The following is a 26,869-nucleotide window of genomic DNA, read 5'->3' on the forward strand; positions in this document are numbered from 1 at the left end:
TGTGGGTTTACTCCTGAAATATGTTTCCATTTTTTAATAACTGGCTGTATTTTGTGACCACATCTCTCCCCTCATAAACGTCCAGTTTGAGTCAGGTCTGGTCACATGGAACCACATACCGAGTGTCCATGGGTCCGTGCGTCTGCGGGTGTTCCAGGCACTGTGGATTTGTGCATGACTAACTGCTGTTATCCCTGACATGCGCTCAGAAGAGCAGCTCCAGCAGTTAAGCCGTCAGGATCCCCCTGGTCTCCCCCTCCAGCTGCTGCTCCTGCCCTCAGCCTCTCTCTCTGATTCTAATCACACGCTGCTGTGTTGATGGTATCCTGGAGACGAGTTTGGCCTTTTGTCTGTGTGACCTGCTCCTGCAGTTCTCTCCCTGTTGCTCATTTGTACATCTGTGTTTCGCTCTGAAATCCCAAAGTCATGAACGTGTGTGACTGTGCACACGTCTGTGCTAACGTGGGTCACCGTCATGTCGAGTGTCTGATAACTTCTTACATCTGCACTCAATCTCAAACATGCTAGCGTGTGAAGGAAACATTGAGAAAAAGAGAGAGGAAGGAAAGACACATCAGTTCACTTCTAAGGCTTGTTAATCTCTCTTCAGACGGGTGGGAAGCTGCTCCTGGGTTTGGCTCATAATGTTAATATTTATGTAATGAGAGAGCAGAGAATCCCAGCTCTGCTCCAAGTCTGTCAGAGAGCAGCAGGGGAGAGATGGCCTTGAGTTGGAAAGGCTGGAGGGAAGATAGTCGATCAGATCAGAAGACAGAAAATCTGTTTGAAAGTTGAGCAGCTTGGATGCAAACGGAGGCGTTTGTGCGAGGCTTTTTTCCTGTCTGTGTGGGACCATAAGATATAAAACAATGGCCAGATCGTCCTCACACCAGCAACCCCACAGCTGCATGACGCTGACATCATGTTACCAAGGAAATATTATGATTCCCTGTCTTATTCTCAGTCCTCCTCCTGATAATTGGAGCTCTCAGTGTTGGGCCAGAAAATCAGTGGTTTCATTTCATGTTTTTAAAAAACCCTCTTGCACGGATGTTGTGTGTCCTCATTTGGCTGCCACCGACAGGCTCGTGACTGATTGGAGAGGGAGGAGCAGGGATTGTGTGTTTCATGCTGCTTTCTTCTCTGTATTTCAGGGATGTACCTGTCTGACCTGACGTATATAGACTCCGCCTACCCCTCCACGGGCAGCATCCTGGAGAACGAGCAGAGATCAAACCTGATGAATAACCTTCTCCGAATCATATCAGACCTGCAGAGATCCTGTACCTATGGTGAGTGAGTACACACACACACACACACGCACACGCACACACACAATATAACCTCTGTCTTTGAGGAGCAAATATACTTCAGTCTCTGTTGCCATGGAGACACTATGAATGAATCCCTGCTAGTCAATACCTGTATGTGTTTTGTATGAACATGTTGGCAAGGTAGTGTTTTCAGTAACTTCAGGTCAGATATTTGACCCTCCAGGTAGATTTCTGTCAAGCATTTGTTAATATTTTACCATACTTCCAAAAATGGGAATTCAACTCCACTCCTTGATGTCACATATGAGTAAATAGCATTTATTTGTTGTAGTTTTTCTGCTTTCATTCAAATTTTTTCTTGCAGATGTTCTAGTGTTGCCTCACGTACAGAAGTATCTGAACTCAGTCAGGTATATCGAGGAGCTGCAGAAGTTTGTGGAGGATGAAAACTACAAGTAAGGCAAATAATTGTATCTGATATCTGTAAACTGTTGCTGGCGATGAGTTCAAGCGGATGGAAACATCCCTGTGCTGTATTTAGGCTGTCACAGAAGATTGAGCCAGGCACCAGCACACCGCGAGCAAACGCCTCCAAGGAGGATCTCGTTGGTGAGTTCCAGTGTTGCTCTTGACTGGGAGTTAAATGTAGCATTCATTCACCTCAACCTTTAACCTTTAAACCATTAACCTCCCCTCTCGTTTTTCTTCTTCTCCTCCATACACAGGCCAGGAAGCGTCAGCATCTCCTCTCTGCGGTCGTAAATGTTCAGTTGCAGCTGAAGGAACTAAAGGCCCGGCCACACCCCCCTCCCCCAGGAACCTGCTGCCCTACGGACACAGGAAGTGTCACAGCCTGGGTTATAAGTCAGTGGTGTATTCACTACTCAGTCAGCTCGCATAGCTCCATCTCTTCATAGCTTTGCTTGGTCTGACAGCATGTGCTTCTGCCTCCATAGTTTTATTCACAAGATGAATACAGTAGAGTTTAAAAGCGCTACGTTCCCCAACGCTGGTTCCCGCCATCTGTTGGATGACAGTGTGATGGAGAGCCACAGTCCCACCAGGGGACAAGCGGAGAGCTCAACCTTGTCCAGCGGTATTTCACTCGGTAAGATGCAGGTGCAGTACAGGCGCCGTTTGCGTTCTCAGAGATTGGTTGTTCACGTTCAGGATGATGTGTTTGTGCTCTCAGGGAGTAGCGAGGGCTCGGAGCTCAGCGAGGAGGTGTCTTGGCCGGCGTTTGAGAGGTAAGGCCAGCACGTCCATGTCAGCGGCGCTCTGTCATTACATCCACATGTAAGATCAAGACCCCCCCCCCCCCCCCCATCTTTGATTGTATGATTATCAAAGCTCTGGCCTCAAGACACAGCTATGCAAAATGGTGTGTTGTTATATCACACACCACACCTTGCTTGTAGCCTCGCTGCCAAGGCCGTCACGCCTCATCCGTCCACTGCTGCTCTCAGCCTGCAGCAAAGAAATAAAGACGCTTCTGCTTCTCCGGCAGCCTGGAATGTCTTAAGAGCCTAACAGTTCGATCCCCTAACCTGCAGTCCCGCCGCGCCCACCAGTGTCTGGTGCGACGCTCACAACTATTGACATGAAGATGCTCTGAAAATCATCCTAACCTCTTTCCCAAACTCTTCAATAACCCATCAAAACCTCCTCCTCCTCCTCTAATAAGATGCCGGCTCCTCCATCTCGTCCTAACCCATGAAACTTGAGGGAAAACCAATCAAAAACCACCAGCACAGCCTTAACAGTGTCCCGTGCCCCCTATCCTGTCCTATCTTATCCTATTCTGAACAGGACTCGCTTCTATCACTCTCTGGGCCCAGTGACCCGCGTGGCCCGCATCCCCTACAGAGGAGTCCTGAGGCCCAGCAGGTATACACATCCCGACCGGAACCAAGCTGATCTGAACCAAACCCTTTCTTATCCTCACTTCACGCCCTTCAGTCCCTACCAGGGGCTGCTGTGTGCTGGTGCATAGTGTGTGTGTGTGTGTGTGTGTGTGTATACTGCTGGGATTATCTTGTGTAGCGTGTGTGTGTGTGTCACAGCGAAATCACAAATCAGGTGACGGGGATGTTGTGATTCAGGGGTGATGATTCTGTTCATAATCTGCTTTTTTTCTTCTTTTTTTTTGCTTCCTTGAATTTCTTGCATGATCTTGACAAACACACACACACACGGAGCTGATAGTGGGTCTAGACTGGCTCTAGTTCCCGCCCTCAGGCTGAGCTCCATGTGCTGCTGGAAACTAAAGCAGAGAGGAACAGACTCCTCAGGGTCGCTGAGCCTGCTCTCATGGACGTAGCTGATGAAGCGTCCCTGGCAGTCGGGCTATGGGTCTCTTTTCTGTCTCTCTCACTTTCCACCAGGCTTCACTAGGCTCCTGCGTTGGGCTTCCTGCTCTGATCCTTCATGCTGCTGACACAATCTGCACACCTCCTCGCCCGCCGCTGCTCTTCCTCGCTTTGAGAAAAGATTTACAGCTGTGAAATTCAATTCTGTGGAGACCAGACAGTTTGCAGAGGGGAAGGCGGCAGGTGAAGGATTGCAGATTGCGTCTGCTTGCGAGTAGCTCATCTGAGTTGATCTGACACCTCGCGTGCATGACGTGCATGTAACCGCGTGTCTGTGTTTGTGTAGGTAGCCAGTAATGGTGTCTTTGCCTGTTGCAGCTCGGCTGAGTCAGAAGAGCTCGCAGTTCACCTGTACCCCGGAGCCGTCACAGTCCAGGGGGTGTTGAGACGAAAGACTGTCCTCAAGGAGGGCAAGAAACCAACGGTGAGAACCCCCCCCCCACACACGCATGCACACACACGTACATTCTTAACTATTCATGTGAGCGTGGCGTTTGTACTGTAGATGGGTGATAAATGCTGAGACTCGTTCCTGTAGGCCAACACTCATTTTCTCTCCCTCTACACTGTAATTCTTTTTCTTTGCCTTTTGTTTTACTTGTAGCACGTAAGCGGTTTCATATTTGCACTGAGATTATCCAGTTTGATTTAGTCTGGAAACAAATCTTGAGCTCCTTATGTATTTAAAATAACTTTGGTAGTGTGTGATATTTTATTTTTCAGCTTTTTATTTGATGAAGCAACAAAGTCTCAAGTTCGCTCTCTGTACATCCCTTGGCTTTCATGTGCTCACATGACCTCCACGTTGCTGGTGTCAGTGTTATGAGGAGGCTGAACAAGCCAGCGCAGCCCATCCAGCACCAGAAGAGTCAGTCAGTCCATTCTTGATTGATTAACCAGCCATTTGATTTTGATCGATCTCCTCCTTGGGTTATGAAGGTGCTGCTGAAGACACACACGTGCACACTGAGAGCCGTGTTGGCTCCAGCTCTCTTTGGTTTGTTTGTTTATTGAAGAGCATCCACTTGTTGGGGATGCCTGCAGAATGAGCGTGAGAGAAAACCAATGACCTCCCCCGTGTGGCTCGATGGTGTTACTGCAGAGATGAGGAGTGTGCACAGCTTGGTGCTCAAGGCTGTTTTATATCTCCTGAATCTTCTCAGTGCTCATTGAATATCTGATTTGAAGAGGCCTGCCCACGATCAGGACTTGTGACGTGGCAAAATTGAAGAAAGGAATCCTGGTCCAATATTCAGTGTAACGTGGAAACTTAATGGCTCCGACAGAGAGAATGGACGGAGACAGGAAACGTCTTGTATCCTGCTGTTTAACTCATGAGATGAAAAGCATTGGTAGGTGTAGACGAATGTAGGACCTCTGCTTGTGGAGGCGATGGCACTAAAAAAAAAACCTTACAGAGAGAGATTGTGGCGTCCACCCTCAGCGCAGCAGCCTGTGGTGGCGTGTGTTTGGTGTGTATGTGTCGTGGCCGTGCTCGTATAAAGTTTTCTTTTAATTCTGTATTACTCCTATCAAGCTACAATAAATTCCCTTCAGTTCTTTCTTTAAGCATTACTTATGCTCTGCATCAGTTGCTTGTCAGTGACATCATCAGTGACATCGTCAGGCCACTCTGTCATTTGCTGGGCCTGTGATGAAGGTGTGTCCCTCCTGCTAGTCTGCCCAGCTCCTCCCTTCAAACTCCATTCGTGCTCCTTTAGTGAGCTCTCCGATCCAAACGCGGCTGACGCGTGTGGGATGTACAAGAAGAAGCAGTGTGAACGTGCCGCTTCAGGCTCTGAGGAATTGTGATGAGTTTTCAGATTTTTGAAAGTTTTTTAATGATTTAAGGATTCATTTTTCAAAACCATCATTAGTTTCAGCCCTAAAAGAGTGAGAGAAGTTCTGTGCATGTATTTTGGCAACGGATATAAAATCCCCCGTGAACCCGTCTTTGGAAATCATAGGTTTATAGAACAAGATGGGGGACTTTTACTGGAGCTAACAGTTGTTCACAAACACGTGAAGGTCTTTAAAGGTGTCAGTCGCGTCACTGCCTTCCTCGCCCTCCCACGCTCTCATGCAGTGGTGGTTCATGGTTCACCATCAACCATCACTTTCCTGAAAGAGCCAAAAGCTCCTGAGTGCTCTGATGAAGGTTTGGTTTGGTCCTCCAGGTGGCATCTTGGACCAAATACTGGGTGGCTCTCTGTGGAACCCAGCTTCACTACTACCCTGCCAAGTCCCTGAAGGCCACTGAGAGAAAACATGTAAGTTACACACACACACAAACGCACACACACCCGTCCATTTAACGGCTCCAGAATGCACGCATGTCATGAATGTTTGCAGCCGATCATAGAAAGTCTGCCGGTTTTATTGTTTATTAGTGTTTGTGCTGAGAATGATCCCATAAAAACTCAGGTGCAGAGAAGAACACGAAACACGGGAGGAGCTGCTAGCTGTGTTCAGACGTGAACACGTGAAACATGTAAATTACAGCCAGATGGTAGCATTCACTGAAGAATCAGAGCCATGACATCACCACAGTCCTGCGTGTCACTCAGGCTAATGAGAACCTTGTGGAGAACCCATGCAGGGTTACACACACGCGCACACACACACACACACACACGCGCACACACACACACACACACACACACACACACACAGCCCGGCTTTCTGTTGGTACCATTCTGATCCAACAGTTGCCAACAAGTCACTAACCCAACTCAAGGCTCTTTGGTCTCGTCATCTGCTCCTCCAGTTCAAGTCCACGTCCAGTAAGAGTGTGTGTGTGGTGGGTCTGATGGCCATGATGGCTGACGATCCAGAGCATCCCGACGTCTTCTTGCTGACCGACTCAGAGCATGGTGAGACACACACACACACACACACACACACACACACACACACACACACACACACACACACACACAGGAAAAGCACATACCAGTTGCAGCTAAAGGTGAACTTCTGCTGATTTCAATGGCGTCGCTAGCACAGGTTGACCTGTTCCTTTGCGTCCATCTGACACCTGAGGTCTCACTGTCAGGCTGAGCACAAATCTCACCAAATCTAACAAAGTCTTAAAAGTTCAGGATATTTGAACACTGGGGTTTTCTAAAGTCAAGAAGTTGATTGGATTTCAACGTAATCTGGTGTTTTGTGTGTTTTTGTCACCCAGGAAACACCTACAAGTACCAAGCAGGGAACAGAATGAACGCTTTGCTCTGGTTCAAACATCTAAGCGCTGCCTGCCAGAGTAACAGGCAACAGGTAGGCACACACACACACACACACACACACACCCTTGGTGTTACACCTCTTCAAGGATGGGGAGTAACAAACACATCACTACTGTACTGAACACTGAGAACCTGAAGCATTTGTTGATCTCCTCCAACCCCGACAGCTCACCTGGTGCTGGTCACGTTTAGACAACAGGTTTGTTGAACCACAGGACGAAAGCAGCAGCAGGAGTTTTGTTCAAGGGGCAGATAAGCCTTCAGTGTGGGTGGCAGTGATGCACATAGACGAGAGGAAATCTTTATGCTTCGTCCTTCATAGGTTTGGATGTGAGGCAACCAACATTTACAATCAGAGGAGACAGTGGAAAAAAGACAGTGTTCTCTACTTCTGAGGACGTTTCTCTCCTGGGAGTGAGTCAAGAGGCTGGGTCTTGTTTAACATGTTTGACTCTCTGTACTTGTTACATGGCTCCAGGTTCCAGCCAATCTGATGTCATTCGAATGAGCGACGTTGAGGATGAACTGCGTGTGATGGAGCAAGGGAGAGGAGGGTGAGGAGCCAGATGAGGACAATGAGGGGGAGTAACGATGCAGCAGCGGGAGATTTCACTGCCATGAGCCCTGACCGCCGAATCTCCGATCCCAGCCCCGGCCTCACCTGCCACCACTGCCTTAACTAGAGTACTCTGTGTGTGTGTGTGTGTGTGTGTGTGTGTGTGTGTGTGTGTGTGTGTGTGTGTGTGTGTGTGTGTGTGTGTGTGCTGACTACTGAACAAGGACCTGCACCACTGCTCTTGTCTCCCATTTGCTCATTTCTTTTTACTGTGAGTGTTCAGCACTTCAGTGGAGCCGTTGGACTTCTCCCCTCTCGCCTGGACTGTCCCTGAATGGACACCAAGGATTCTTGCCTCTTTGGTTTTTGAAGAGGTCAGCTATCTTTTACGTGTGGCCCCACAATGCTCCAATGCAAGTTTATACCTTTTAATCGTCTGGACGCTGAGAGTCACTCACTGACACACACACGTGGGACTGACCCGCGGGACTTCTGAGGGTTTTTGAAACATACTTTTATTTTTTACACGCGTGGTCAGACTTTCAAAACAGACATTCTTGGTCTCTTTACTCACTTGGCTTGGAATCACAAGAGGATTTACTAACCACACACGCACACACACACACACACACAGAGGCCATGTGATCGCATTGTCATTAACATAAGGGCTCTGATTCGCAGTCGATCCCAGCAGAAGCAATCCCCTCACCTCCTGAATGTCTCTCCTTCTTATCAGAGTTTTTGTCATGTACTCACGTTTTGTGTGTGTGTGTGTGTGTGTATATAAGTGTTTCTAAAACTGCATAGAATAAGGGGGGGGGCCGTTGGAAGTGGCGCTTGAATTACAGGAATCTGTGTTCCACCTTGGTACGATAATCCCAGAATCTAAGCTAATCCAAGCTGGTGGGCCGGTGGACATCCTCTCACAAACCTGTATGTCTCTGTGCTGCCGAGGCTCTCTGGCATCGGCCGCTCCCTGCGACGCTCGGCTCAGCAGACTCACACACACTAAACACTACAGACTTGAGACTGTGAAACAGTTGGGGGGGGGGGGGCAACATGAAGTCATAACGGGTGATTTTTATCTCCTCTTGAATTTGGCGCGAGCCTGCGGGGGTGGAGCCGACACTCAAAGCTACCTGGAGCCACAGAGTCATTTTTAAATGTTTGTCGATATTGTTTAGTCTGGGGGGTGGGGGGTGCAGTTCACAGTATTACCACGTAGTAGATGGTTGCACACCACTGTAGTTTCTGTCTGTTACATTTGAATGTTATGTTTTTTGTATGTTTTTTTTATGTACATGCTGATTTTATCTCTCCATTTATTTGACCTTTATCCAACAAACCCTCTCAATTTGAGACTCTGACCATCTGATTTGGAAACAGCATCAAGTTAAGAGTAGTGCCAAGTGATGTTGCCATAGCAACAGAGCATTGGAGAGGATGGAGGGAGGTACTGGCATGTTACAGTCTCAGATAGACGAGCGAATGGAGGCGACGACAATGATGGGATGATTGTTTTTGGTCTGTAAATCCATCGAACCTCCTCTTTAGAAACCGGCTGTTTACATGGTGTGTTTACAGAACCTTCATCCCTCCATCACAATCCCCCAGTCCGTCACGGGTACTGTACCTAGCCGAGGAGGTCGAGGTGAACATATCTACACTCGCTCTGATCCACACACAAGCACACACTCTCACACACACTCCGTTTGCCAGCGTGGGTCAGACAGACGTGAATCCAACAGCCATGAGAAGCTGTCTGTGCACGATGGTGGATGAACCTGTGGATGAACGAGGAAGCCAAAGTCAGACAGCAGCCACTCCGAGTGTCTGTGCATATTTTTTAAACGCTGCGATCCAGCCGGACAGGCTGCTGCCACTGCTGAGCAGCGAGCTAAGCAGCCACCTAATCATCCGACGGCCAGCGGGGTTGGACTCCGCGCTGGCTCGCCACGCTGTGGGCTGAAGAAGGGAGGCGTCGTGAGCAGCTAGGAAACGTTTTCTGTGTCAGAGAAGCAGAGTGAGGTCTGGCTGGAGGCTCATCTGGACTGGTGGTGGAGGACGGCCGTGGCTGTGAATGAGAGGTGCGAGTGTGTTCACCAATCAGACGCCCGCTGCCACGATGACGAAGAACCAGTGAAGACGGCAAACATCCCCATCACATATCTCTTCTTTTCATCTACTCGTTCTGATACTGAGGAAAAAAATGATGCTGACGCGTGTTTTCTATACAACTCACCAGACTTGGACGGTTTGATTCAAATCTTCCCCACAAGAACTTCTCTAATGGCGAGCGCTTGTTGAGTTGTTTTGTATTATTTCTGTACAGTTTATGGTCACGATGATGGTTTGATTGGGGGCTGTTTTGTGGTCTTGGTCCACATATTTCCTGGAGGCCATCACTGCTCACATGACTGTGATTGTTGGGGGGGGGGGGGGGGCGGCGGCGCAGAAACTCAATGCCATGCTTGAAAGCTGTTGATTGGTTTAACTTTGATCACACGATCTGCAAATGCACACGTTTGGAGTGAATCTGCCCTCTGACTTCAGTCTTTTTTACGGCCATGGAAAATGTTGACGAGTTGAGATGAAGGTGCTGCTCACCTGACGGGCGCAGTTCACTGGTGATACATCCCCAGTTCATAGGGCGAAGGTAGTGATGTTTAAATTACCTTTATCCTCTGTGTGCGTGCGTGCGTGTGTAGGGTGATGATGATGATTGTGGCGAGCGCTGTGACCTCACTGCTGAGTGATGTGCTGCCTGGTGTGAAGACAGAACCAATAAACACTCTGCCCTTTTTTACTCCACACAGAAGTTTCACTATTGTCACTTTGTGTGTGTGTGTGTGGGGGGGGGGGGGGGGGGGGATTGGCTGATGAAAACTTACCTCCCAAAATACCACACCTTTCCAAACTTACCAAGATTTCCTAAAATTAAAAAAGAAAGGAAAAACACTGAGGAACGATGTTAACTTCCTCCAGCTCCTGACCATGTGTTGAGGTTTCAAGTTTGGTTTTTAAAGGAAAGTTTAGTCCAGCCAGCACAGATGCTTAAAACAACAAAAACAACAACCACAACAAAATGAACAGCTGCGGGTTTATTGGCAGCAATGGGGGGGGGGGGGGGGATGCATTCAATTATTTTTCTCTTTCCAAGAGGTCAGCGCCGTTCAGCCCCGACCTTCGTAGAGATCCAGCATTTAGTTTTAAGGAGGTTCAAGCAAATCTGACCAGACAGGTTATCGGGGCAAAGTATCGGGTTAGGACTTTCGCATTGGAATTTTACTTATCATGGCTATTTATCATAATCTATATTTTGGGTAATTTTAGAATGTAAAAATGTGTCACATTAACTGTGTTACCTTTTACTGGTATTTAATAAGAAATGCATTCTGCAGTCCTGACGGTGCTGCAAGTGCAGGACGGCTCCAGCTGTGTTGCGGCGCCGGGTCGTTCTCTCAACGAGAGACTGGAAATACGTGCGTGTCAGCGATAACAGGTTGTTCTGGCGGAGCCTGGTGCGACACTGCCCCCTGCCGGCTGCGCGAAGCTCCGGCGGCAGCAGGAAGTGTTTCGGAAGTGGACGCGGCAGGAGGAGGAGGAGAAGGGCGGAGGAGCGCGAGCGAGCGACCGCTGGGATCGGGGGGAAATGACAAACCGTTGTGGCTCGTAGCGACGGGGGAGCGTTACCACGTCTAACCGTTGAACCGCAGCATTTCCCCACGCTTGAAACGCTACTTTATCCGCGGTGAACCGCAAATGGCCTCAAGGTAAGTCAACCTGGTCGACACCCGCTGAACGCCAGAGACGGCGTTCTGTAGCTAGCTGCTAGCTAACCTGCTAGCTAACCTGCCCACAGAGGTGCGCGGAGGCTTGCTAGGCAGTAGCTCACGGCACCGCGAGCCTGCGGTGATGCCGCTTTGCTTAGGCAGCGCCAGAACCGTCGTTTTAAACGGAACCGTCTCTCACCAGGGCGTCACTGCGTCCAGGCAGGCGGCGTCACAGGCGGCAGCATCATGAAAGGGCGCCTGTGTGGGGACATGTTTGCCTGCGTGGCCGGACCTGTGTCGGTTGAGCTATGTCAACACCAGCTTGGTCTACGATGAGAACCTGCTTGTTCTCCGGTTCAGCTGTCAGGGAAATGTGACGTCACCTGCAGCTCCCGGCGCGGACCGCCAACGAGCCTTGTTTGAGTAAATGGAGCTGGGGTCTGGATGCGCGCGCGCGCGTGTGTGTGTGTGTGTTGAAGGCTTGCTTCACACGTCAGGTGCGTCTGGACTCTGCATGCTTGTCATCTTCTTCGCCACTGCAAACCGACGTAGACGCGGACTGGTGCTGCACCCGGTCCAGTTCAGGCTCGCGCTGCTCGTGTGGCCAGCGTTCACAGGTCACAGCAGCGGGTCACGTAACTGTCAGCAAGCCCTGCTAGCTGCTCTCGCTCACTAGTCGGGGTGATGGTGTGTTCTGGTGGATGTCCACACACAGACCAGCCCGAGTGGTCCTGACGGTGCTGCAAGTGCAGGACGGCTCCAGCTGTGTTGCGGCGCCGGGTCGTTGTCGGACCCGAGGCAGGGACCTGGCGAGACGGAGATCTGTTTCTGCACGTTATTGACAGCACATTGTTCACCGCTGCCTCCCTCTCTGTAGGTGACTCCGCCATTGCTACCGGGGAGCTGCACTTCCCTCATAAGTGTCGGCATCAAAGAATTGCGGGGGCCATGCGTCTCGGGTGAGGGGGAGACGCTCTGTGACCGGGACGAGGGGGTCAGGACCGTTTGGAGATGAAACTCAAACAGCGCATGGTGGTGCTGTGTGCCGTGCTCCTGCTGCTGGGCCTGGCCAAGATCTTCCTGCTGGATGGAGGCGAAGGGTCTGCAGCCAGCAGGCGGGACCTCCGAGCGTTTCGCAAGGTCTGGATGAGCGTTCATGGTCAGCTAAAGAGTGCAGTCATGGGGGGCCAACACAGGAAGCGGGGAGGCTTAAGGCACTTTGGGGGCTGACCACCAGTCTGGGTTCAACATGAAGCAGTATTTATTCCTTTAATTAACAACACAGGACTGTAACGAGGGGGCGTAGCACTGATCTTCTCAGGGCAGACATCACATCACCCCCTCCCATCACAATGACGGTCCCTAGACTGCATTTGTATTTCTTCCAGACGCCTCACATTTTCACTGCACAGAGAGAAATTGTCTCTCACGTTGTGCATCATGTGATCGAACTGCGCCCCGCTGCTGTTCGGGGCGCCCCAACCCGGCACTGTGTACCTCACAATGACGCTGAGTCTCCCACTTCTGACAGATGGAAGCTGGCCTCTCCCTGTCTCGAGGAGCCCGCCTCTCTCACACACTCCAGTCTCCGTGGGAGATAGCAAGCCAGTGGGTGGGCCCGAGAGAGGTGTACCCGGAGGAGACCCCGGAGCTGGCCGCCGTGCTCACCGCCCTCAGCACTGCCAGGATAGAGCGGGCAGACGTAGGCTACAAGGGAACGCAGCTCAAAGGCCTGCTGGTGCTGGATGGGGGACAGAAAGTGGTCTTCAAACCCAAGAGGTCAGATGTGTCAGAAATGGACTCCACACGCACACACACACACACAAACACACACACACACATATATACAACCTTGTGATTTATACCGTAATGATATGAGTCTTTGTCCTTCCTGCAGATATAACAGAGACTACATCGTTGAAGGGGAGCCCTACGCAGGCTATGATAGACACAATGCAGAGGTGGCTGCTTTCCACCTGGACAGGTGTGTGTGTGTGTTCAGTCATTTGATCTGCCGACATTAATTCTTGTCTTGGGGCTGCTTTCTTAAGCAAGGATCCAAACAGGGTTGCATGACCCTGAAGTATCTCGGCGGCTGCTATGACGAGAGCTGTGTGAACACTTGTGAAGGAGCTCCAGTGCCTCCTCCGTCAGCTCCTTCAGCAGAGACCTCTCTGAATGGACAGGAGACAACACTGGCCCTGAAAGTGACGCACTGTTGAGCCGCTCACCACAGCAGTCAGTCAACATGTGGGTGGCGAGCAACTCAGATCGTCAGATCCATTTTTCTCTCTGTACCTTGTGTACAATACGGTGTTGATTTTTTCCTGTAAATCATTAATATTAATTCCTTGTTCTGGTCCTGTTTTAGTTTTCAAACCAGCTTTTGGAAAAGAAATTACTCCAAAACCAGAAACGATCATGTTTTTCCCTTTCAGTCTAAAATATATTTCAAAAGCTTAAAGTTGAGGAGTGGCTTCAGTTGTGTCGTTTCTGTCCACCAGTGTTTGTTGCGCGCATGCAGGCATTTAGAGACTGAAGCAGCCTCTCCAACCTTTAAGGTAAATCCTACCAAACATCAGTAAAACACACGAGTGCGACAGGTTCAAACTCGGAACTGAAGTCCATTTGTACTGGAAACAAGGTGAAGAAGAGAAGCGTGTTCTGTAGTCCATCTATGAATCGTGGCTAGGAGATGGCAGGGACGCCGCACTCTTCTCTCAGTCGGTGTCTGAGAACGTCGAGGTGTCATGTGGTCTGTCTTCAGGATCCTGGGCTTCAGGAGAGCGCCCCTAGTGGTGGGAAGATATGTCAACCTGCGCACAGAGATCAAACCGGTGGCCACGGACCAGCTGCTGAGCACCTTCCTCATGCAGGGTCAGTACCTCCCCACACCTCTCTCTCCGGCGTGAGCGTGTCTGCAGCCTGCGATGTTTACTCGTGCTCCTGTTCTGAAGCTGGTTTACTGTCAAGCCCCCTGTTTCTGTGTGAACGCCGTCCAACTCACGATTGGAGAATCGCAGAGAATCAAATCAAGTCACAGAATAACACCTGCTGCCAGGTGTGTCGGTGGAGGACACATGAGAGCAGTCATCTGTCATTTTCCATTTATTCAACCAAGAATTGTTTTGAATCAAGAAGGTAGTTTAAAAAACAATAGAATCATAGAATAGCGATTGGCTCACACTAAAATGAAACTGAAACTCTGAAGGCTGTCTGTCTTCGGTGTAACGAACCTATGAGCTTGGCTGCTTTGTGGTGATGCAAGATTATGAGCTGTAAGGAATTATATGTCCTGACATGTACTGCGTTCACATGGTACTGTAGACCTGCTGTCATGTGATCCACAGCAAGCTTGTGCATTTCTACTCGTACTGTAACTGCTGCAGTCCTTTTCCTTGACGGTGCAGCGGAACAAAACACTGTTCCACAATTCTACAATTTCATTTAGCAGACGCTTTTGTCCAAAGCGACGTACAACACAAGCAAGAATTCAGACTTAATTAAGGAAAAGTCCATAGGAAGCGCAAAAGTGCGTCAGTTGTGATTTGGTCACAGGTACTGCCATCTAGTGGCAGAAGAAGTGTCGCCCCCCCCCCCCCTTCTTTTGTTGACAAACATACAACATCACACAACACAGTTGGTGCTACATAGTCAGTAAGTGCTGGGTCTTGGACCCTCTGACTGATTCTACCCCACAGGACAAAGAGGGGAAGAGTCAGGTTCAGTGCTTCGGTGCTCTCTGAACAATTGAGTCTTCAATTGTCTCTTAAAAGTAGAAGTTCGTGATTGGCTGACTGCCTGTCACGATGACGTTATTGAGTTACCGTGCAACATACGGGCGTGATCGTTCCTGCTGACCCCGCTATGTACGCCTGTGTTTCTGTGGCGTGACTCCAGCCCAGGTCAGGCCCCCGGGCCACCTCTCCACTCCAGGTTCTCACTGAGCACAGAGAACACGTCCTCTTTCATCACTTCATCTGGGGCCATCCACACGCACACGAGATGGTCCAGGGCCAAACGGTACGAGTGAGAGCAGTGACCTCTTGGCCTTCATGTTGTTGCACCAGAATACATCCGTCTGTCTGTCTCCCCCAACATAGAATGAGGTGATTAACTGATGATTGAACAGGAAGAGCTGAACCATGACAGGTGTTGCATCTGCAAGCGCAGCCTCAGAGCTGTGAGGAGTAGCAGCTGTTAACATGAAGTCTCTGTTCAAGTACTTTCAAAACAAATATTTGTACAAAATGAGCAGTCAAACAGAGACGAGTGTTCGGGCTTTTCCAGATATTGTATTCATACGAGGCACCTTCCCAGGTGCTCAGTGAAACTCAAATATTAAACTGTTGGAACAAGAAGAACTAGTATTTCTGCCTTGTTACAGAAATACTCTGAACAAATACTGTAATTACCACGTTCAGAGCCTTGAAACGCCACCTATTTTTCTCTCTCATTAAAACTCCAGGTCACGTGAAAATATACAGAGTTTCACTTATATTCTGGTCTGAAAAACTGAAACTTTCAGAAGCAAGATCAAAGCCTGCATTTAATTTTTAAAACTTGCCTTGTGAGTTGATCCATTGTTTTTTTTAATCAGTGCTTAAATGTGAGTTGTTCCATCAAAAACTGTCATTTTCTGTCAAAAATCTGAAAAAAATAGGTTTTTTGAAATGAAGTGGATTTTAAGCATAAGATGAAGTAAACAGGCTTAGATTGAAGGCTCGCACTGGCAGCCATGTTACTGTTTTCTGCAGGATGAAACATGGCGGGAAAGACTGCACCTATGTATTTAGAAGTGTTTGTCTTTGAAAAATGTTGTGTGCTAACAAGACTAGGAACATCATCACGCTAAAAGCAGATCAAGTGTGGTGCACAGTTGTCAAGACAAAGTCATGTGACCCTGGTGATGTCCTTCATAGGCTAATGTTAGCTCAGCACTGCTAACCGTTGCATCCAGGCTTCCAGCATCATCAGACAGGTTCATTAGTGAAGATGATCTTGATTACCTAAACGTGGAAGATCATCAACTTTCAGGATTCAGTCAAACAAAATCACATGGAACAATCCCATTGGCTGTTGGTTGAAGAATCATGGAGATGATCACTTCCTGTTGGACTACAAACACACCTCAACCCTGACATGATCACTTCCTGTTGGACTACAAACACACCTCAACCCTGACATGATCACTTCCTGTTGGACTACAAACACACCTCATCCCTGACATGATCACTTCCTGTTGGACTACAAACACACCTCAACCCTGACATGATCACTTCCTGTTGGACTACAAACACACCTCAATCCTGACATGATCACTTCCTGTTGGACTACAAACACACCTCAACCCTGACATGATCACTTCCTGTTGGACTACAAACACACCTCAACCCTGACATGATCACTTCCTGTTGGACTACAAACACACTTCAACCCTGACATGATCACTTCCTGTTGGACGACAAACACACCTCATCCCCGACATGATCACCTCCTGTTGGACTACAAACACACCTCAATCCTGACATGATCACTTCCTGTTGGACGACAAACACACCTCATCCCCGACATGATCACTTCCTGTTGGACGACAAACACACCTCATCCCCGACATGATCACTTCCTGTTGGACGACAAACACACCTCAACCCTGACATGATCACTTCCTGTTGGACGACAAACACACCTCATCCCCGACATGATCACTTCCTGTTGGACTACAACAGTCCATCATCCAAGACTCCCGAGGGTCCATTTTTAAATGCCATATCTTGACGTCCGTGTGAGGCAGATGTGATGTGTGTTGCTGATGTTGTGGACTCGGTCCCGGCTCGCTCTGCTCCCTCCTGGCCGTGTCATGCTAACATCAGTGTGACGTCAGTGTCTGCTTCTCTCTCCAGGTAACAATACCTGCTTCTATGGTAAGTGTTACTACTGCCGGGAGAGTGAGCCAGCGTGTGCAGAGGGAGAAATGATGGAGGGATCGTTAACCCTGTGGCTGCCAGACGTCTGGCCGCTGCAGAAACACCGGCACCCCTGGGGACGCACATACAGAGAAGGCAAACTAGCCAGGTGGGTGCAGAGAGAAAAATGTGTCAAGAATTTCACCTGAAGTGTCGGAAAATCTTCAACAGTACATCGGGATTTGTTCCTGTTGAGGAAGCTGAGGTTCTCACCTCGTCTCCATGAAATAAGCTCTCTTTGTCCTCCAAGCTGGGCTCCACTGTCATTGTTTGTTACAGGAGCGCTGAAGTAAGCTGGCAAATATGGATGAGTCAGTGAGTTGAGTGAGGAGAGCAGGATGTCTTTGGAATGTCAATAAAAGCTACCAAGGTTAGAGCGGGAGGAGTGAAGTCAACTGGGAACTGTCCTCTCTTTGTTCCGTACGTGTTGGTGTCATTGTTTTTTGTCTGTACTGTGACGTGAGTGACAGCTTCAGGTGAAAGTTCCTCACACAGGTGTTTGTTGCAGGTGCATCATCAGTTGCTCTGTGCTCCTCAAATCTGTTTCCTCTTCCTGTGCACCTGCTGAGCAGAAGAGCAACCAGCTGTGGTTGTGGGGAAAAACCCTCAGCTGCTGATGCTTGTCGTCACACCATTTTCAGTCATTGCATAAAAATAAGTGATGTCAAGTACCTCTGGGCTCACAACAGCAAAAAAAAAAAAGCAAACTGCTTGTTTTTGAAGTTTCAAAGATTTGAAGAATCACATCTTGAGAGAAGCTCTCGGCTGTGCTGTTCTGCCTCAGTCCTCATGACTTAGGAAACAACTTCAACCGTGAGCTCGATTCTTGGGTCGGCACTCATCCTCTGATACCTGGATCTGTGTTCAGCATGGACGCAGGACTGCCTGTGTCATTGACAGTCGTAAAGTTGTTGAAATGTAAAATGCAGGACCTTAGACGACATTATTTTCTTGGTGGTAAAGTGACCATTTTGATCCAGTTTGTTGTCCGTTTATCCAAATAAGGCTTTTTCACCTCAGACAACACTCCTGTATAAACTAGCGAGCGCTGTAGGCACTCACGGACAGGATCACTGGGACAGGAATCACACTTGAACTCATGGCCTAGGACAGGGGTGTCAAACTGATCCAGTAAAGGGCCGTGTGGCTGCAGGTTTTCATTCCAACCAAGCAAAAGCAACACCTGATCCAACTAATGAGCTGTGTGGACACAGCTTGATTGATCTAAGTAGATTCAGGTGTTGCTTTTGCTTGGTTAGAATGAAAACCTGCAGCCACACGGCCCTTTACTGGATCAGTTTGACACCTGTGGTCTAGGACATCAAGAAGCAACATCTTATAGTTGGTGTTCCCCTCAGAACATCACCTGGACCCCGTACCGCTTGTCAGCTAGCAGTGAGGCTTAGCGGAGGGCTGCCGTGATTGACCAATCAGCTGTGAGTAGTCAAGGCAGGAATGGTCCATTTTATTTTGTATGGCTCCTAATCTGTCCATCAATCCCTGCTGCCTCCCTCCTAGTAGAGCGGATGGAGAACCTCCCTCCTAGTAGAGCAGGTGTAGAACCTCCCTCCTAGTAGAGCGGATGGAGAACCTCCCTCCTAGTAGAGCAGGTGGAGAACCTCCCTCCTAGTAGAGCGGATGGAGAACCTCCCTCCTAGTAGAGCAGGTGGAGAACCTCCCTCCTAGTAGAGCAGGTGGAGAACCTCCCTCCTAGTAGAGCAGGTCTAGAACCTCCCTCCTCGTAGAGCAGGTGTAGAACCTCCCTCCTAGTAGAGTAGGTGGAGAAATCTCCCTCCTTCTATGAACAATCACATCTGAGACAGCAGAGTTTAAAACCTTCCTTTACCAGCAGGAAGGTGGAGCAGATCCAGGATCAGTGGAGACGAACGTCTGCTTTGACCTGCTGGAGAGACAGAGAGACGGAGGACAGGGACAGAGACAGAAAAGAGAGACGGAGGACAGGGAGCAAGACAGTTTATACCAGGAGGGCCCAAAGGTCCCCTAGGAGAGCCAACCCTGAGATGTAATAGTGGGTTTCCACGCAAAGGGTTACCAAGACAACAAGTCCCTTTGATCAGCGATTGTTAAAGCGTTGACACAGTTGAACAACCACACAGCAACACACGTTTTACTCACAAGGTGCATTTTAGAAGGTGCCTCTACAGAAAAGACCGCCATGTTCTGACTGTAATGCCAGACTGACAGCAGCCAGCAGGGTCCCTCTGCTGCCTGGTCAAATTATGAAGAATAAGCATCATGAGTAACTAGAGATCCTACAGGGAGAAATCCTGCCTCGTAAAAAAGGAAGCAGTCTCATGTTGGTAAGTCTGTTTGAGGATTCTTCTTCTTAGCCCTGTTATTGTTTTTGTAATGAATCACTGGCGGGGGGCCCACTTAGGTGGCCCGGTCTAAGCCATCCTCCCATGGTGTTAGTTGGTGTGATTGCTGAATTCCGATCCAAAGATAAGATATGATTTGCTCCTAAGTGCTGCTAGGAAACATGTTCCCGTAATACAAAATATAAAATGTCCTGATGTCATGCACGTAGAGAGAGTGGGATTTCAAACGCCTCTCTCCCACACACACACACAGACACCCCTGGGCCTCTGATAGGGATGCATGTCATTGACTGCATCACATCGTCATTGTTTTTATGAAGCATCGACCTCTGAGCTTTTTTCCCCAGTACTCATTTGGTTGCGTTGTAAATAAGAGAAGCTCCACCCTGAGCCTGAAGATGGAGCAGATGTCGTCCACACCTCCATGACCTGCCCTTTCTTGTTTGTGTTGCTCCCAGATGGGAGTATGATGAGAGCTACTGTGAGGCAGTGAAGAAAATGCCTCCGTATGATGCGGGACCCAGGCTCCTCGATGTCATCGACACGGCCATATTTGACTATCTCATCGGGAACGCAGATCGGCACCACTACGAGAGTTTCCAGGATGACGGCGGTGCCAGCATGCTCATCCTGCTGGACAACGCTAAGAGGCAAGTATTGAGAGAGGCTCTCCAGTATCGAGACGTGTGCCGGAACACCTGTTTAGTCTGTCTGTCTTTCCACTGACACCAGCTCAAGTAGTGCTAGGCTGTAAGAAGTTCGAAGTAGCTGCTAACTGGAAGAGCTCTCCCCTTAACTCCATCTTTGTTTACATCAGCGTCCTCATGACAGCCGACTCAGGAGGTTCAGCAGCTGTCTGGCTGGAGCGACACTGAGGTGTACACCCTCTCAAGTGATTTAGTTGGAATTTTTTAGAGGACATTTTCATCAGTTTTCCCAGTTACGACACTGATGACCATTACTGTTGCTGCTTTGAAGAGTGTTTGTCTTGATTTAATGCAAGTGGGTTCGGTCTGAGAGTTCAGACGCCAGCAGCTGGTTCGTGACTCATCTACAGTGTTACTTCCTGAAGTATCAGCAGTTGTCAGCAGCTGCTGACCAAAAACCTCCCCTGACGTCCCTCCTGGAGCCAGCTGGACCTGCTCTAGTGAGGTAACCTCCTAGCGTGCAGCTCGTTTACGGGTACGTCGGCGTAGGTGATTGACATCTTGCTTTTCTTTACCCGCCATTAGCCAAATGCAGGATCTTGCGGTAAAGGAAACCCTTGGCAAGTTCCTTCAAAAATAGCAAATAGACGGGATGGAGCCTTTAGTTTATGTGAGGTGAAAATAGGATGATAGTCAGCATTTAATGCCTGTGAGGTTGATTTGGCACCAGTGAAAATAAAATAAATCCATTAGAATGGCCAGAGAGGGACGAATGGAAAATATTGATGGCAAGGCAAGGCAATTTTATTTGTAGAGCCCGTTTTCACCACCAGTTTGTCTCAAAGGGCTTCATGGCATCATTACAACATCCTCTGCCCTCAGACCCTCACATCAACTGAGGAGAAACTCCATAGAAAACCCTTTTAACAGGGAAAAATGGGAGAAAACTCAGGGTGAGGAGGGGAGGAGGATCCCTCACCAGGAGGGACAGACGTGCAGTAGATGTTGTTACAGAGGAGAAAACAGTTTACAGTACAAAATGTAGGAAACATGGAAATGTTAATAACAGTTGATGAAGGAAGCTTCTGGTAGGGGAGGCAGGGAGAGCAAGCCAGCTTGATGGGGGACTGGATGGCAGACTTGTTCATGGGAGGGGAGGCAGGGAGAGCAAGCCAGCTTGATGGGTGACTGGATGGTAGACTGGTTCATGGGAGGGGAGGCAGGGAGAGCAAGCCAGCTTGATGGGGGACTGGATGGTAGACTGGTTCATGGGAGGGGAGGCAGGGAGAGCAAGCCAGCTTGATGGGGGACTGGATGGCAGACTGGTTCATGGGAGGGGAGGCAGGGAGAGCAAGCCAGCTTGATGGGGGACTGGATGGCAGACTGGTTCATGGGAGGGGAGGCAGGGAGAGCAAGCCAGCTTGATGGGGGACTGGATGGCAGACTGGTTCATGGGAGGGGAGGCAGGGAGAGCAAGCCAGCTTGATGGGGGACTGGGTGGCAGACTGGTTCATGGGAGGGGAGGCAGGGAGAGCAAGCCAGCTTGATGGGGGACTGGATGGTAGACTGGTTCATGGGAGGGGAGGCAGGGAGAGCAAGCCAGCTTGATGGGGGACTGGATGGTAGACTGGTTCATGGGAGGGGAGGCAGGGAGAGCAAGCCAGCTTGATGGGGGACTGGATGGTAGACTGGTTCATGGGAGGGGAGGCAGGGAGAGCAAGCCAGCTTGATGGGGGACTGGATGGCAGACTGGTTCATGGGAGGGGAGGCAGGGAGAGCAAGCCAGCTTGATGGGTGACTGGATGGCAGACTGGTTCATGGGAGGGGAGGCAGGGAGAGCAAGCCAGCTTGATGGGGGACTGGATGGCAGACTGGTTCATGGGAGGGGAGGCAGGGAGAGCAAGCCAGCTTGATGGGTGACTGGATGGTAGACTGGTTCATGGGAGGGGAGGCAGGGAGAGCAAGCCAGCTTGATGGGGGACTGGATGGTAGACTGGTTCATGGGAGGGGAGGCAGGGAGAGCAAGCCAGCTTGATGGGGGACTGGATGGCAGACTGGTTCATGGGAGGGGAGGCAGGGAGAGCAAGCCAGCTTGATGGGGGACTGGATGGCAGACTGGTTCATGGGAGGGGAGGCAGGGAGAGCAAGCCAGCTTGATGGGGGACTGGATGGTAGACTGGTTCATGGGAGGGGAGGCAGGGAGAGCAAGCCAGCTTGATGGGGGACTGGGTGGCAGACTGGTTCATGGGAGGGGAGGCAGGGAGAGCAAGCCAGCTTGATGGGGGACTGGATGGCAGACTGGTTCATGGGAGGGGAGGCAGGGAGAGCAAGCCAGCTTGATGGGGGACTGGATGGCAGACTGGTTCATGGGAGGGGAGGCAGGGAGAGCAAGCCAGCTTGATGGGTGACTGGATGGTAGACTGGTTCATGGGAGGGGAGGCAGGGAGAGCAAGCCAGCTTGATGGGGGACTGGATGGTAGACTGGTTCATGGGAGGGGAGGCAGGGAGAGCAAGCCAGCTTGACGGGGACTGGATGGTAGACTGGTTCATGGGAGGGGAGGCAGGGAGAGCAAGCCAGCTTGATGGGGGACTGGATGGTAGACTGGTTCATGGGAGGGGAGCGCAGGCCGGTGTAACAGTAGGGAATAAGAGGGGGGGGGGGGCGGGCGATGCAGGCGGCGGTTGGGGCTCTGGTGGATCTGTGGAAACACAGAGAGACTGCGACACACCAAGGCCAAACTACAAAGTGCAACAAGTAGTGGTAATGACAGTTCCAAAAATGTGCAGGGAGGAGAGGAGGAGAGAGGAGGGGAGGGCTCCATGTAACCTGATGTGTCCCCCAGCAGTCTAAGCCTATAGCAGCATAGCTATCAATGGTTCAGAGCTACCTGAACCAGTCCTAACTGAAGGCTCTGTCATAAAGGAAAGTCTTAAGCCTGGACTTAAACAGCACAGGTGGAGAACTTCCCTCCTAGTAGAGCAGGTGGAGAACCTCCCTCCTGGCAGAGCAGGTGGAGAACCTCCCTCCCAGTAGAGCAGGTGTAGAACCTCCCTCCCAGTAGAGCAGGTGGAGAACCTCCCTCCCAGTAGAGCAGGTGGAGAACCTCCCTCCCAGTAGAGCAGGTGGAGAACCTCCCTCCCAGTAGAGCAGGTGGAGAACCTCCCTCCTGGCAGAGCAGGTGGAGAACCTCCCTCCTTCTATGAACAATCACATCTGAGACAGCAGAGATGAAAACCTTCCTTTACCAGCAGGAAGGTGGAGCAGATCCAGGATCAGTGGGGACGGACAGGGACAGAGAGAGAAGTGACTCTGTTTCACGCTTGTGTTTGTTTGCAGCTTCGGGAACGCCGCGCTGGATGAGCGAAGTATCCTGGCGCCCCTCTATCAGTGCTGCATGTGAGTGCTCAGACACTTCCTGCCTAAACGTTGAGGCTTCATGTTAAATGATGCTGATATTGTGTTTGTGTGTCTGGTGTGTGTGTCAGGGTTCGTGTGTCCACCTGGAACCGATTGAACCTGCTGAGAGGTGGAGCTCTGAGTTCAGCCATGCGTCAGGCCCTGGCATTCGACCCGATTCACCCTGTGCTGGCCGAGCCGCACCTCGCAGCCCTGGACAGGCGTCTTTCAGGTGTCATAGCAACGGTGAAGCAGTGCATGGAGGCCCAGGGCCCTGACAACACTCTCATAGAGGATCGAATGAATCTCCCTCACCCTTAGACTTATTGAGCCTGCAGAAGAAGAGCGGGGAAGGAGAAGACTGAGCGAAAATAAAAACCTGACAGGAAGAAAAGCAGAGTCAGCAGATCTATGAGGCGGGACAGGGACTGTATTTCCTCCTACTTTGTCTTTTCCTGGTTTGCTCCTCAGCAGCCTCGATGCTCACAGCTGCAGCAGCTCTGGGCAACAAAGCTGGACTCACAAGTGTCTGGTTTGACGACATAAACGTTCTCTCAGAACTGTTGTGCACTACAAGATGGAATCTGCTGTACACGCTAGAACTCCAACTACTTCCACTTCAACTACTGGCTGTGACAACACCTCACAGCTCCTGGTGCCAAGCACTCCAGCTGGTTGTTTGGGTTGACCACGGAGAATCGTACACACTGGAGGGGGCAGGAGGGACGTCAGGACAAAGACGGTGTACAGTTCATCTCGGACACTCAGAAACTGGAAAGCTGTATGTGTGTCTGAGAGCAACTTGAGTCCTGATGAACATCCAGGAAACCAAATCTGATTCTGAACCAAAAACTGTTTGGTTGTGACCAAGAGAAACGACCCGGACCATCCCAGCTGTGTGTACATACCTAAATATGTAGTGATGAAGACTGATGAGATGAAAGCCTCTGAACTTGTGGGTTGTAATATTACATAAATATAAGTGTGTGTGTGTGTGTGCGCGTGTGTGTGTGCGTCCGTGTGTGCGTGTGTAAAAGAGTGCCATACTGTGCCATAAATAGGAAAGCTACTGAGATCAGACTTGAAGAGCCCGGGGCCACAGCAGATCCAGGTGCCATCTGAGTGGGCCACACCTTTACAGATCAGTGTCATCGAATGGCCCATGGAGCAGTTTTACATCACTTCCTGGGATGTTAAAAAAAAGAATTCCCTGCAGCCTACGTAGAAAACAAACCTCATTCGTGACATAATGTTGTGTATTCGTAGGTTCTTGACACATTTTGTGTTCCACCTCAGTGCAGAGGGCGATTCCGGACGCCCATGAGAGAAAAACATGAGAGGAGGTAGGTTTTCTTCATCATGCACTGAGAAAGAAGTCAAAATGGAGACGATAACCTTTTGAGACTGTAACAACCAGCGTGTGTGACCGCTTGTAGAAAAGGCCGTGCAGGCAGGTAGATGAACGGGTGAAAATATACTTTAGACTCAGCAGAAATACTTGCTCTTGTAGCTGATAGACGCACCGGAGTTGTCAGTATGAGGACTTTGAAGAGACTAGGCCGAAAACTGCGACTGTTCCTGAGGATGAACCACACAAGCTTGGGAGAGAATTCAAGACGTATGTCGACTTTCTTTCTCCAAGTGAGGGATGGAAAAAAAATCTACCTCCTGTCATTTTTTTCTCATGGGTGGCCCTACGAGTCTTCCGTACCTCAGAGGATTCAGGGGAAGTATTTTTTAATCCTGGTGCAGGAACATACAGACCGTTGTGTTTAATGTTTGGCCGCCCCAGGTCTGAGTTCCACTGTCGTATCCTCCCTCAGGAGGGCGCTTTCTCATGATTTACCAAGACTCCGTCCAGGAACCCAGGCTCTCACCAGCTTGAACTTGGCCTGAGTTGGTAACTACTGAACCCAAACATCTGGAACTGTACTAGGAATAAAGAATATTCCCCCTGAATGCTCTGAGCTGCAACACTTGATACAGACTGAACTTGTGCTCAGAATAGAAACGTCAGTAAGTCCCGATAACTTAGGCCCTTTTTCATGTCTTCTTGAGAGGGAACATCCACAAATAAGCTGCCAGTCAGAATCCTTCACCGTTGACTGAGGTTCAGGAACAAACCAGCCTCAGATGGTGCCGACGTGTGACTGTGGGTCTGGGCCCGAGGACTGAAGGGTCACTGCAGGTTCATCTTCAGCATTAAACTGAGCTATTTAAATGTGATTCTCTCCGTCGTCATTTCTGCTTGTCTTGACCTCATAAACCCATCAGGTGAGTCCAGGCTGTACAGCACAGCAGGAGTGACGTGTCACAGGTCACAATGGGGTCGCTGTCGATTTACAACACCGAGGAGTCGCTCTCCTCACCCGGGGCGGGTTTTAGACTCGCCAGACTCCATTCATCTATCTTTGGGGGTGGAGCCTATCCCAGCAGCCTTCCCCCTGGACAGGTCACCAGTCCATGGCAGGACCAACACATAGAGACAGACAACCATTGGCTCTCCCAGCCACGCCTACGGTCAATTTAGAGTCTGGATTAACCTGGTCCCCTCTTGATGTCTTTGGACTGTGGAGGAAGCTGGAGTACCAGAGAGAACCCAGCAGGAACAGGGAGAACATGGAGACTCACCCAGAAAGACCCCGTGCTGCAGCCGGGGCTCCACCCACAACCTTCTTGCTGGGGGGCCACCGTGAGGACCACTGCTCCACCGGGCCCCCCCCCTCACCAGACTGAATAGTTCAATTTTACTTGCTGCACATTGGTGAGGTCACAGTGACTTTGGCCTTTGACCACCAAAATCATTTCACTGATTGACAAAGCTGGAGAAACGTTTCCTGGGTTACCGTGTGAATGAGGGCGGGGAAGGAGCCCAGCTCTGACGAGACAGAGGGAGAGAAGGAGAGACAGAGGACAGGGGCAGACTTGAAGGAGAGGGAAAAGCCCAACAACGGCCAGCTACCAGTAATCTCATCTGCAGCCTCTAAACCAGCAATCAATTCCAGCATCACATGAGTAATTATATGTAGTGAACACAGTGCTGATGCTAGTACAGTATTGAGAATACTGATATGAATACTACTAGTACTGATACTAATACTGGAGCTACGGGTGGCAGCTGGAGCCTCTTCAGGTCTGGAGCCTCCTCCAGCAGCACCAGGATCTGGGATGAGGGGAGAAGAAGAGGAGGTAGTAACACGTATGAGGACAGGAGGAGGAGAGAGAAGCCCAGTGTACTTGGACTGTTGGTACTAAGACTGAGACGGACAGATGGACCCAGAACATCCTGCCTCTGCTGTC

General features: G+C 50.0%; 2 protein-coding genes across 8 annotated transcripts in view; both read left to right on the top strand.

Annotated features, from left to right (window-relative positions):
- Nucleotides 1–8,486, top strand: part of ralgps2 (Ral GEF with PH domain and SH3 binding motif 2) — a 65,746-nt gene extending 57,260 nt beyond the window's left edge. For 4 of the 6 annotated variants that reach the window (XM_086224417.1, XM_086224420.1, XM_086224421.1 and 1 more), the window contains exons 10-21: nucleotides 1,155–1,292; nucleotides 1,639–1,729; nucleotides 1,816–1,883; nucleotides 2,000–2,138; nucleotides 2,231–2,382; nucleotides 2,467–2,521; nucleotides 3,084–3,161; nucleotides 3,962–4,067; nucleotides 5,821–5,913; nucleotides 6,411–6,516; nucleotides 6,831–6,922; nucleotides 7,370–8,486. In XM_086224417.1, coding sequence (XP_086080543.1) covers nucleotides 1,155–1,292; nucleotides 1,639–1,729; nucleotides 1,816–1,883; nucleotides 2,000–2,138; nucleotides 2,231–2,382; nucleotides 2,467–2,521; nucleotides 3,084–3,161; nucleotides 3,962–4,067; nucleotides 5,821–5,913; nucleotides 6,411–6,516; nucleotides 6,831–6,922; nucleotides 7,370–7,399 — 1,148 coding nt within the window. In that variant the 3' untranslated portion in view covers nucleotides 7,400–8,486. The remainder of the gene's footprint in view (nucleotides 1–1,154; nucleotides 1,293–1,638; nucleotides 1,730–1,815; nucleotides 1,884–1,999; nucleotides 2,139–2,230; nucleotides 2,383–2,466; nucleotides 2,522–3,083; nucleotides 3,162–3,961; nucleotides 4,068–5,820; nucleotides 5,914–6,410; nucleotides 6,517–6,830; nucleotides 6,923–7,369) is intronic. The other 2 variants (XM_086224422.1, XM_086224423.1) reach the window with 2 other exon arrangements.
- A 2,539-nt stretch (nucleotides 8,487–11,025) lies between these two features.
- On the top strand, nucleotides 11,026–25,789 carry fam20b (FAM20B glycosaminoglycan xylosylkinase). 2 transcript variants are annotated; one of them, XM_086224537.1, is made up of 9 exons: nucleotides 11,027–11,220; nucleotides 12,098–12,360; nucleotides 12,752–12,999; nucleotides 13,118–13,204; nucleotides 13,988–14,097; nucleotides 17,124–17,295; nucleotides 19,984–20,175; nucleotides 23,510–23,569; nucleotides 23,659–25,789. In XM_086224537.1, exons 2-9 carry the CDS (start codon nucleotides 12,232–12,234, stop codon nucleotides 23,888–23,890), a joined length of 1,230 nt encoding a protein of 409 aa, XP_086080663.1. In that variant the 5' UTR covers nucleotides 11,027–11,220; nucleotides 12,098–12,231; the 3' UTR covers nucleotides 23,891–25,789. The 2 variants fall into 2 exon arrangements, with proteins under 2 accessions (XP_086080664.1, XP_086080663.1); XM_086224538.1 differs by lacking the exon at nucleotides 12,098–12,360 and having other exon boundaries at nucleotides 11,026–11,220.
- The last annotated feature ends 1,080 nt before the right edge of the window (nucleotides 25,790–26,869 follow it).

This window comes from Aulostomus chinensis, chromosome 14 (assembly GCF_037954235.1).
Source record: "Aulostomus chinensis isolate RoL2024-O1b breed Wild chromosome 14, RoL_Achi_v1.0, whole genome shotgun sequence".
NCBI classification, from domain to species: domain Eukaryota; kingdom Metazoa; phylum Chordata; class Actinopteri; order Syngnathiformes; family Aulostomidae; genus Aulostomus; species Aulostomus chinensis.

Bases quoted from the DNA above. Each gene is read 5' to 3' on its own strand.
- fam20b (XM_086224537.1), top strand. From the start codon at position 12,232: ATGAAACTCAAACAGCGCATGGTGGTGCTGTGTGCCGTGCTCCTGCTG. The intron at 13,205-13,987 runs GTGTGTGTGTGT...GTCTGTCTTCAG, and splicing joins GCTGCTTTCCACCTGGACAG to GATCCTGGGCTTCAGGAGAG. The intron at 14,098-17,123 runs GTCAGTACCTCC...TTCTCTCTCCAG, and splicing joins GAGCACCTTCCTCATGCAGG to GTAACAATACCTGCTTCTAT.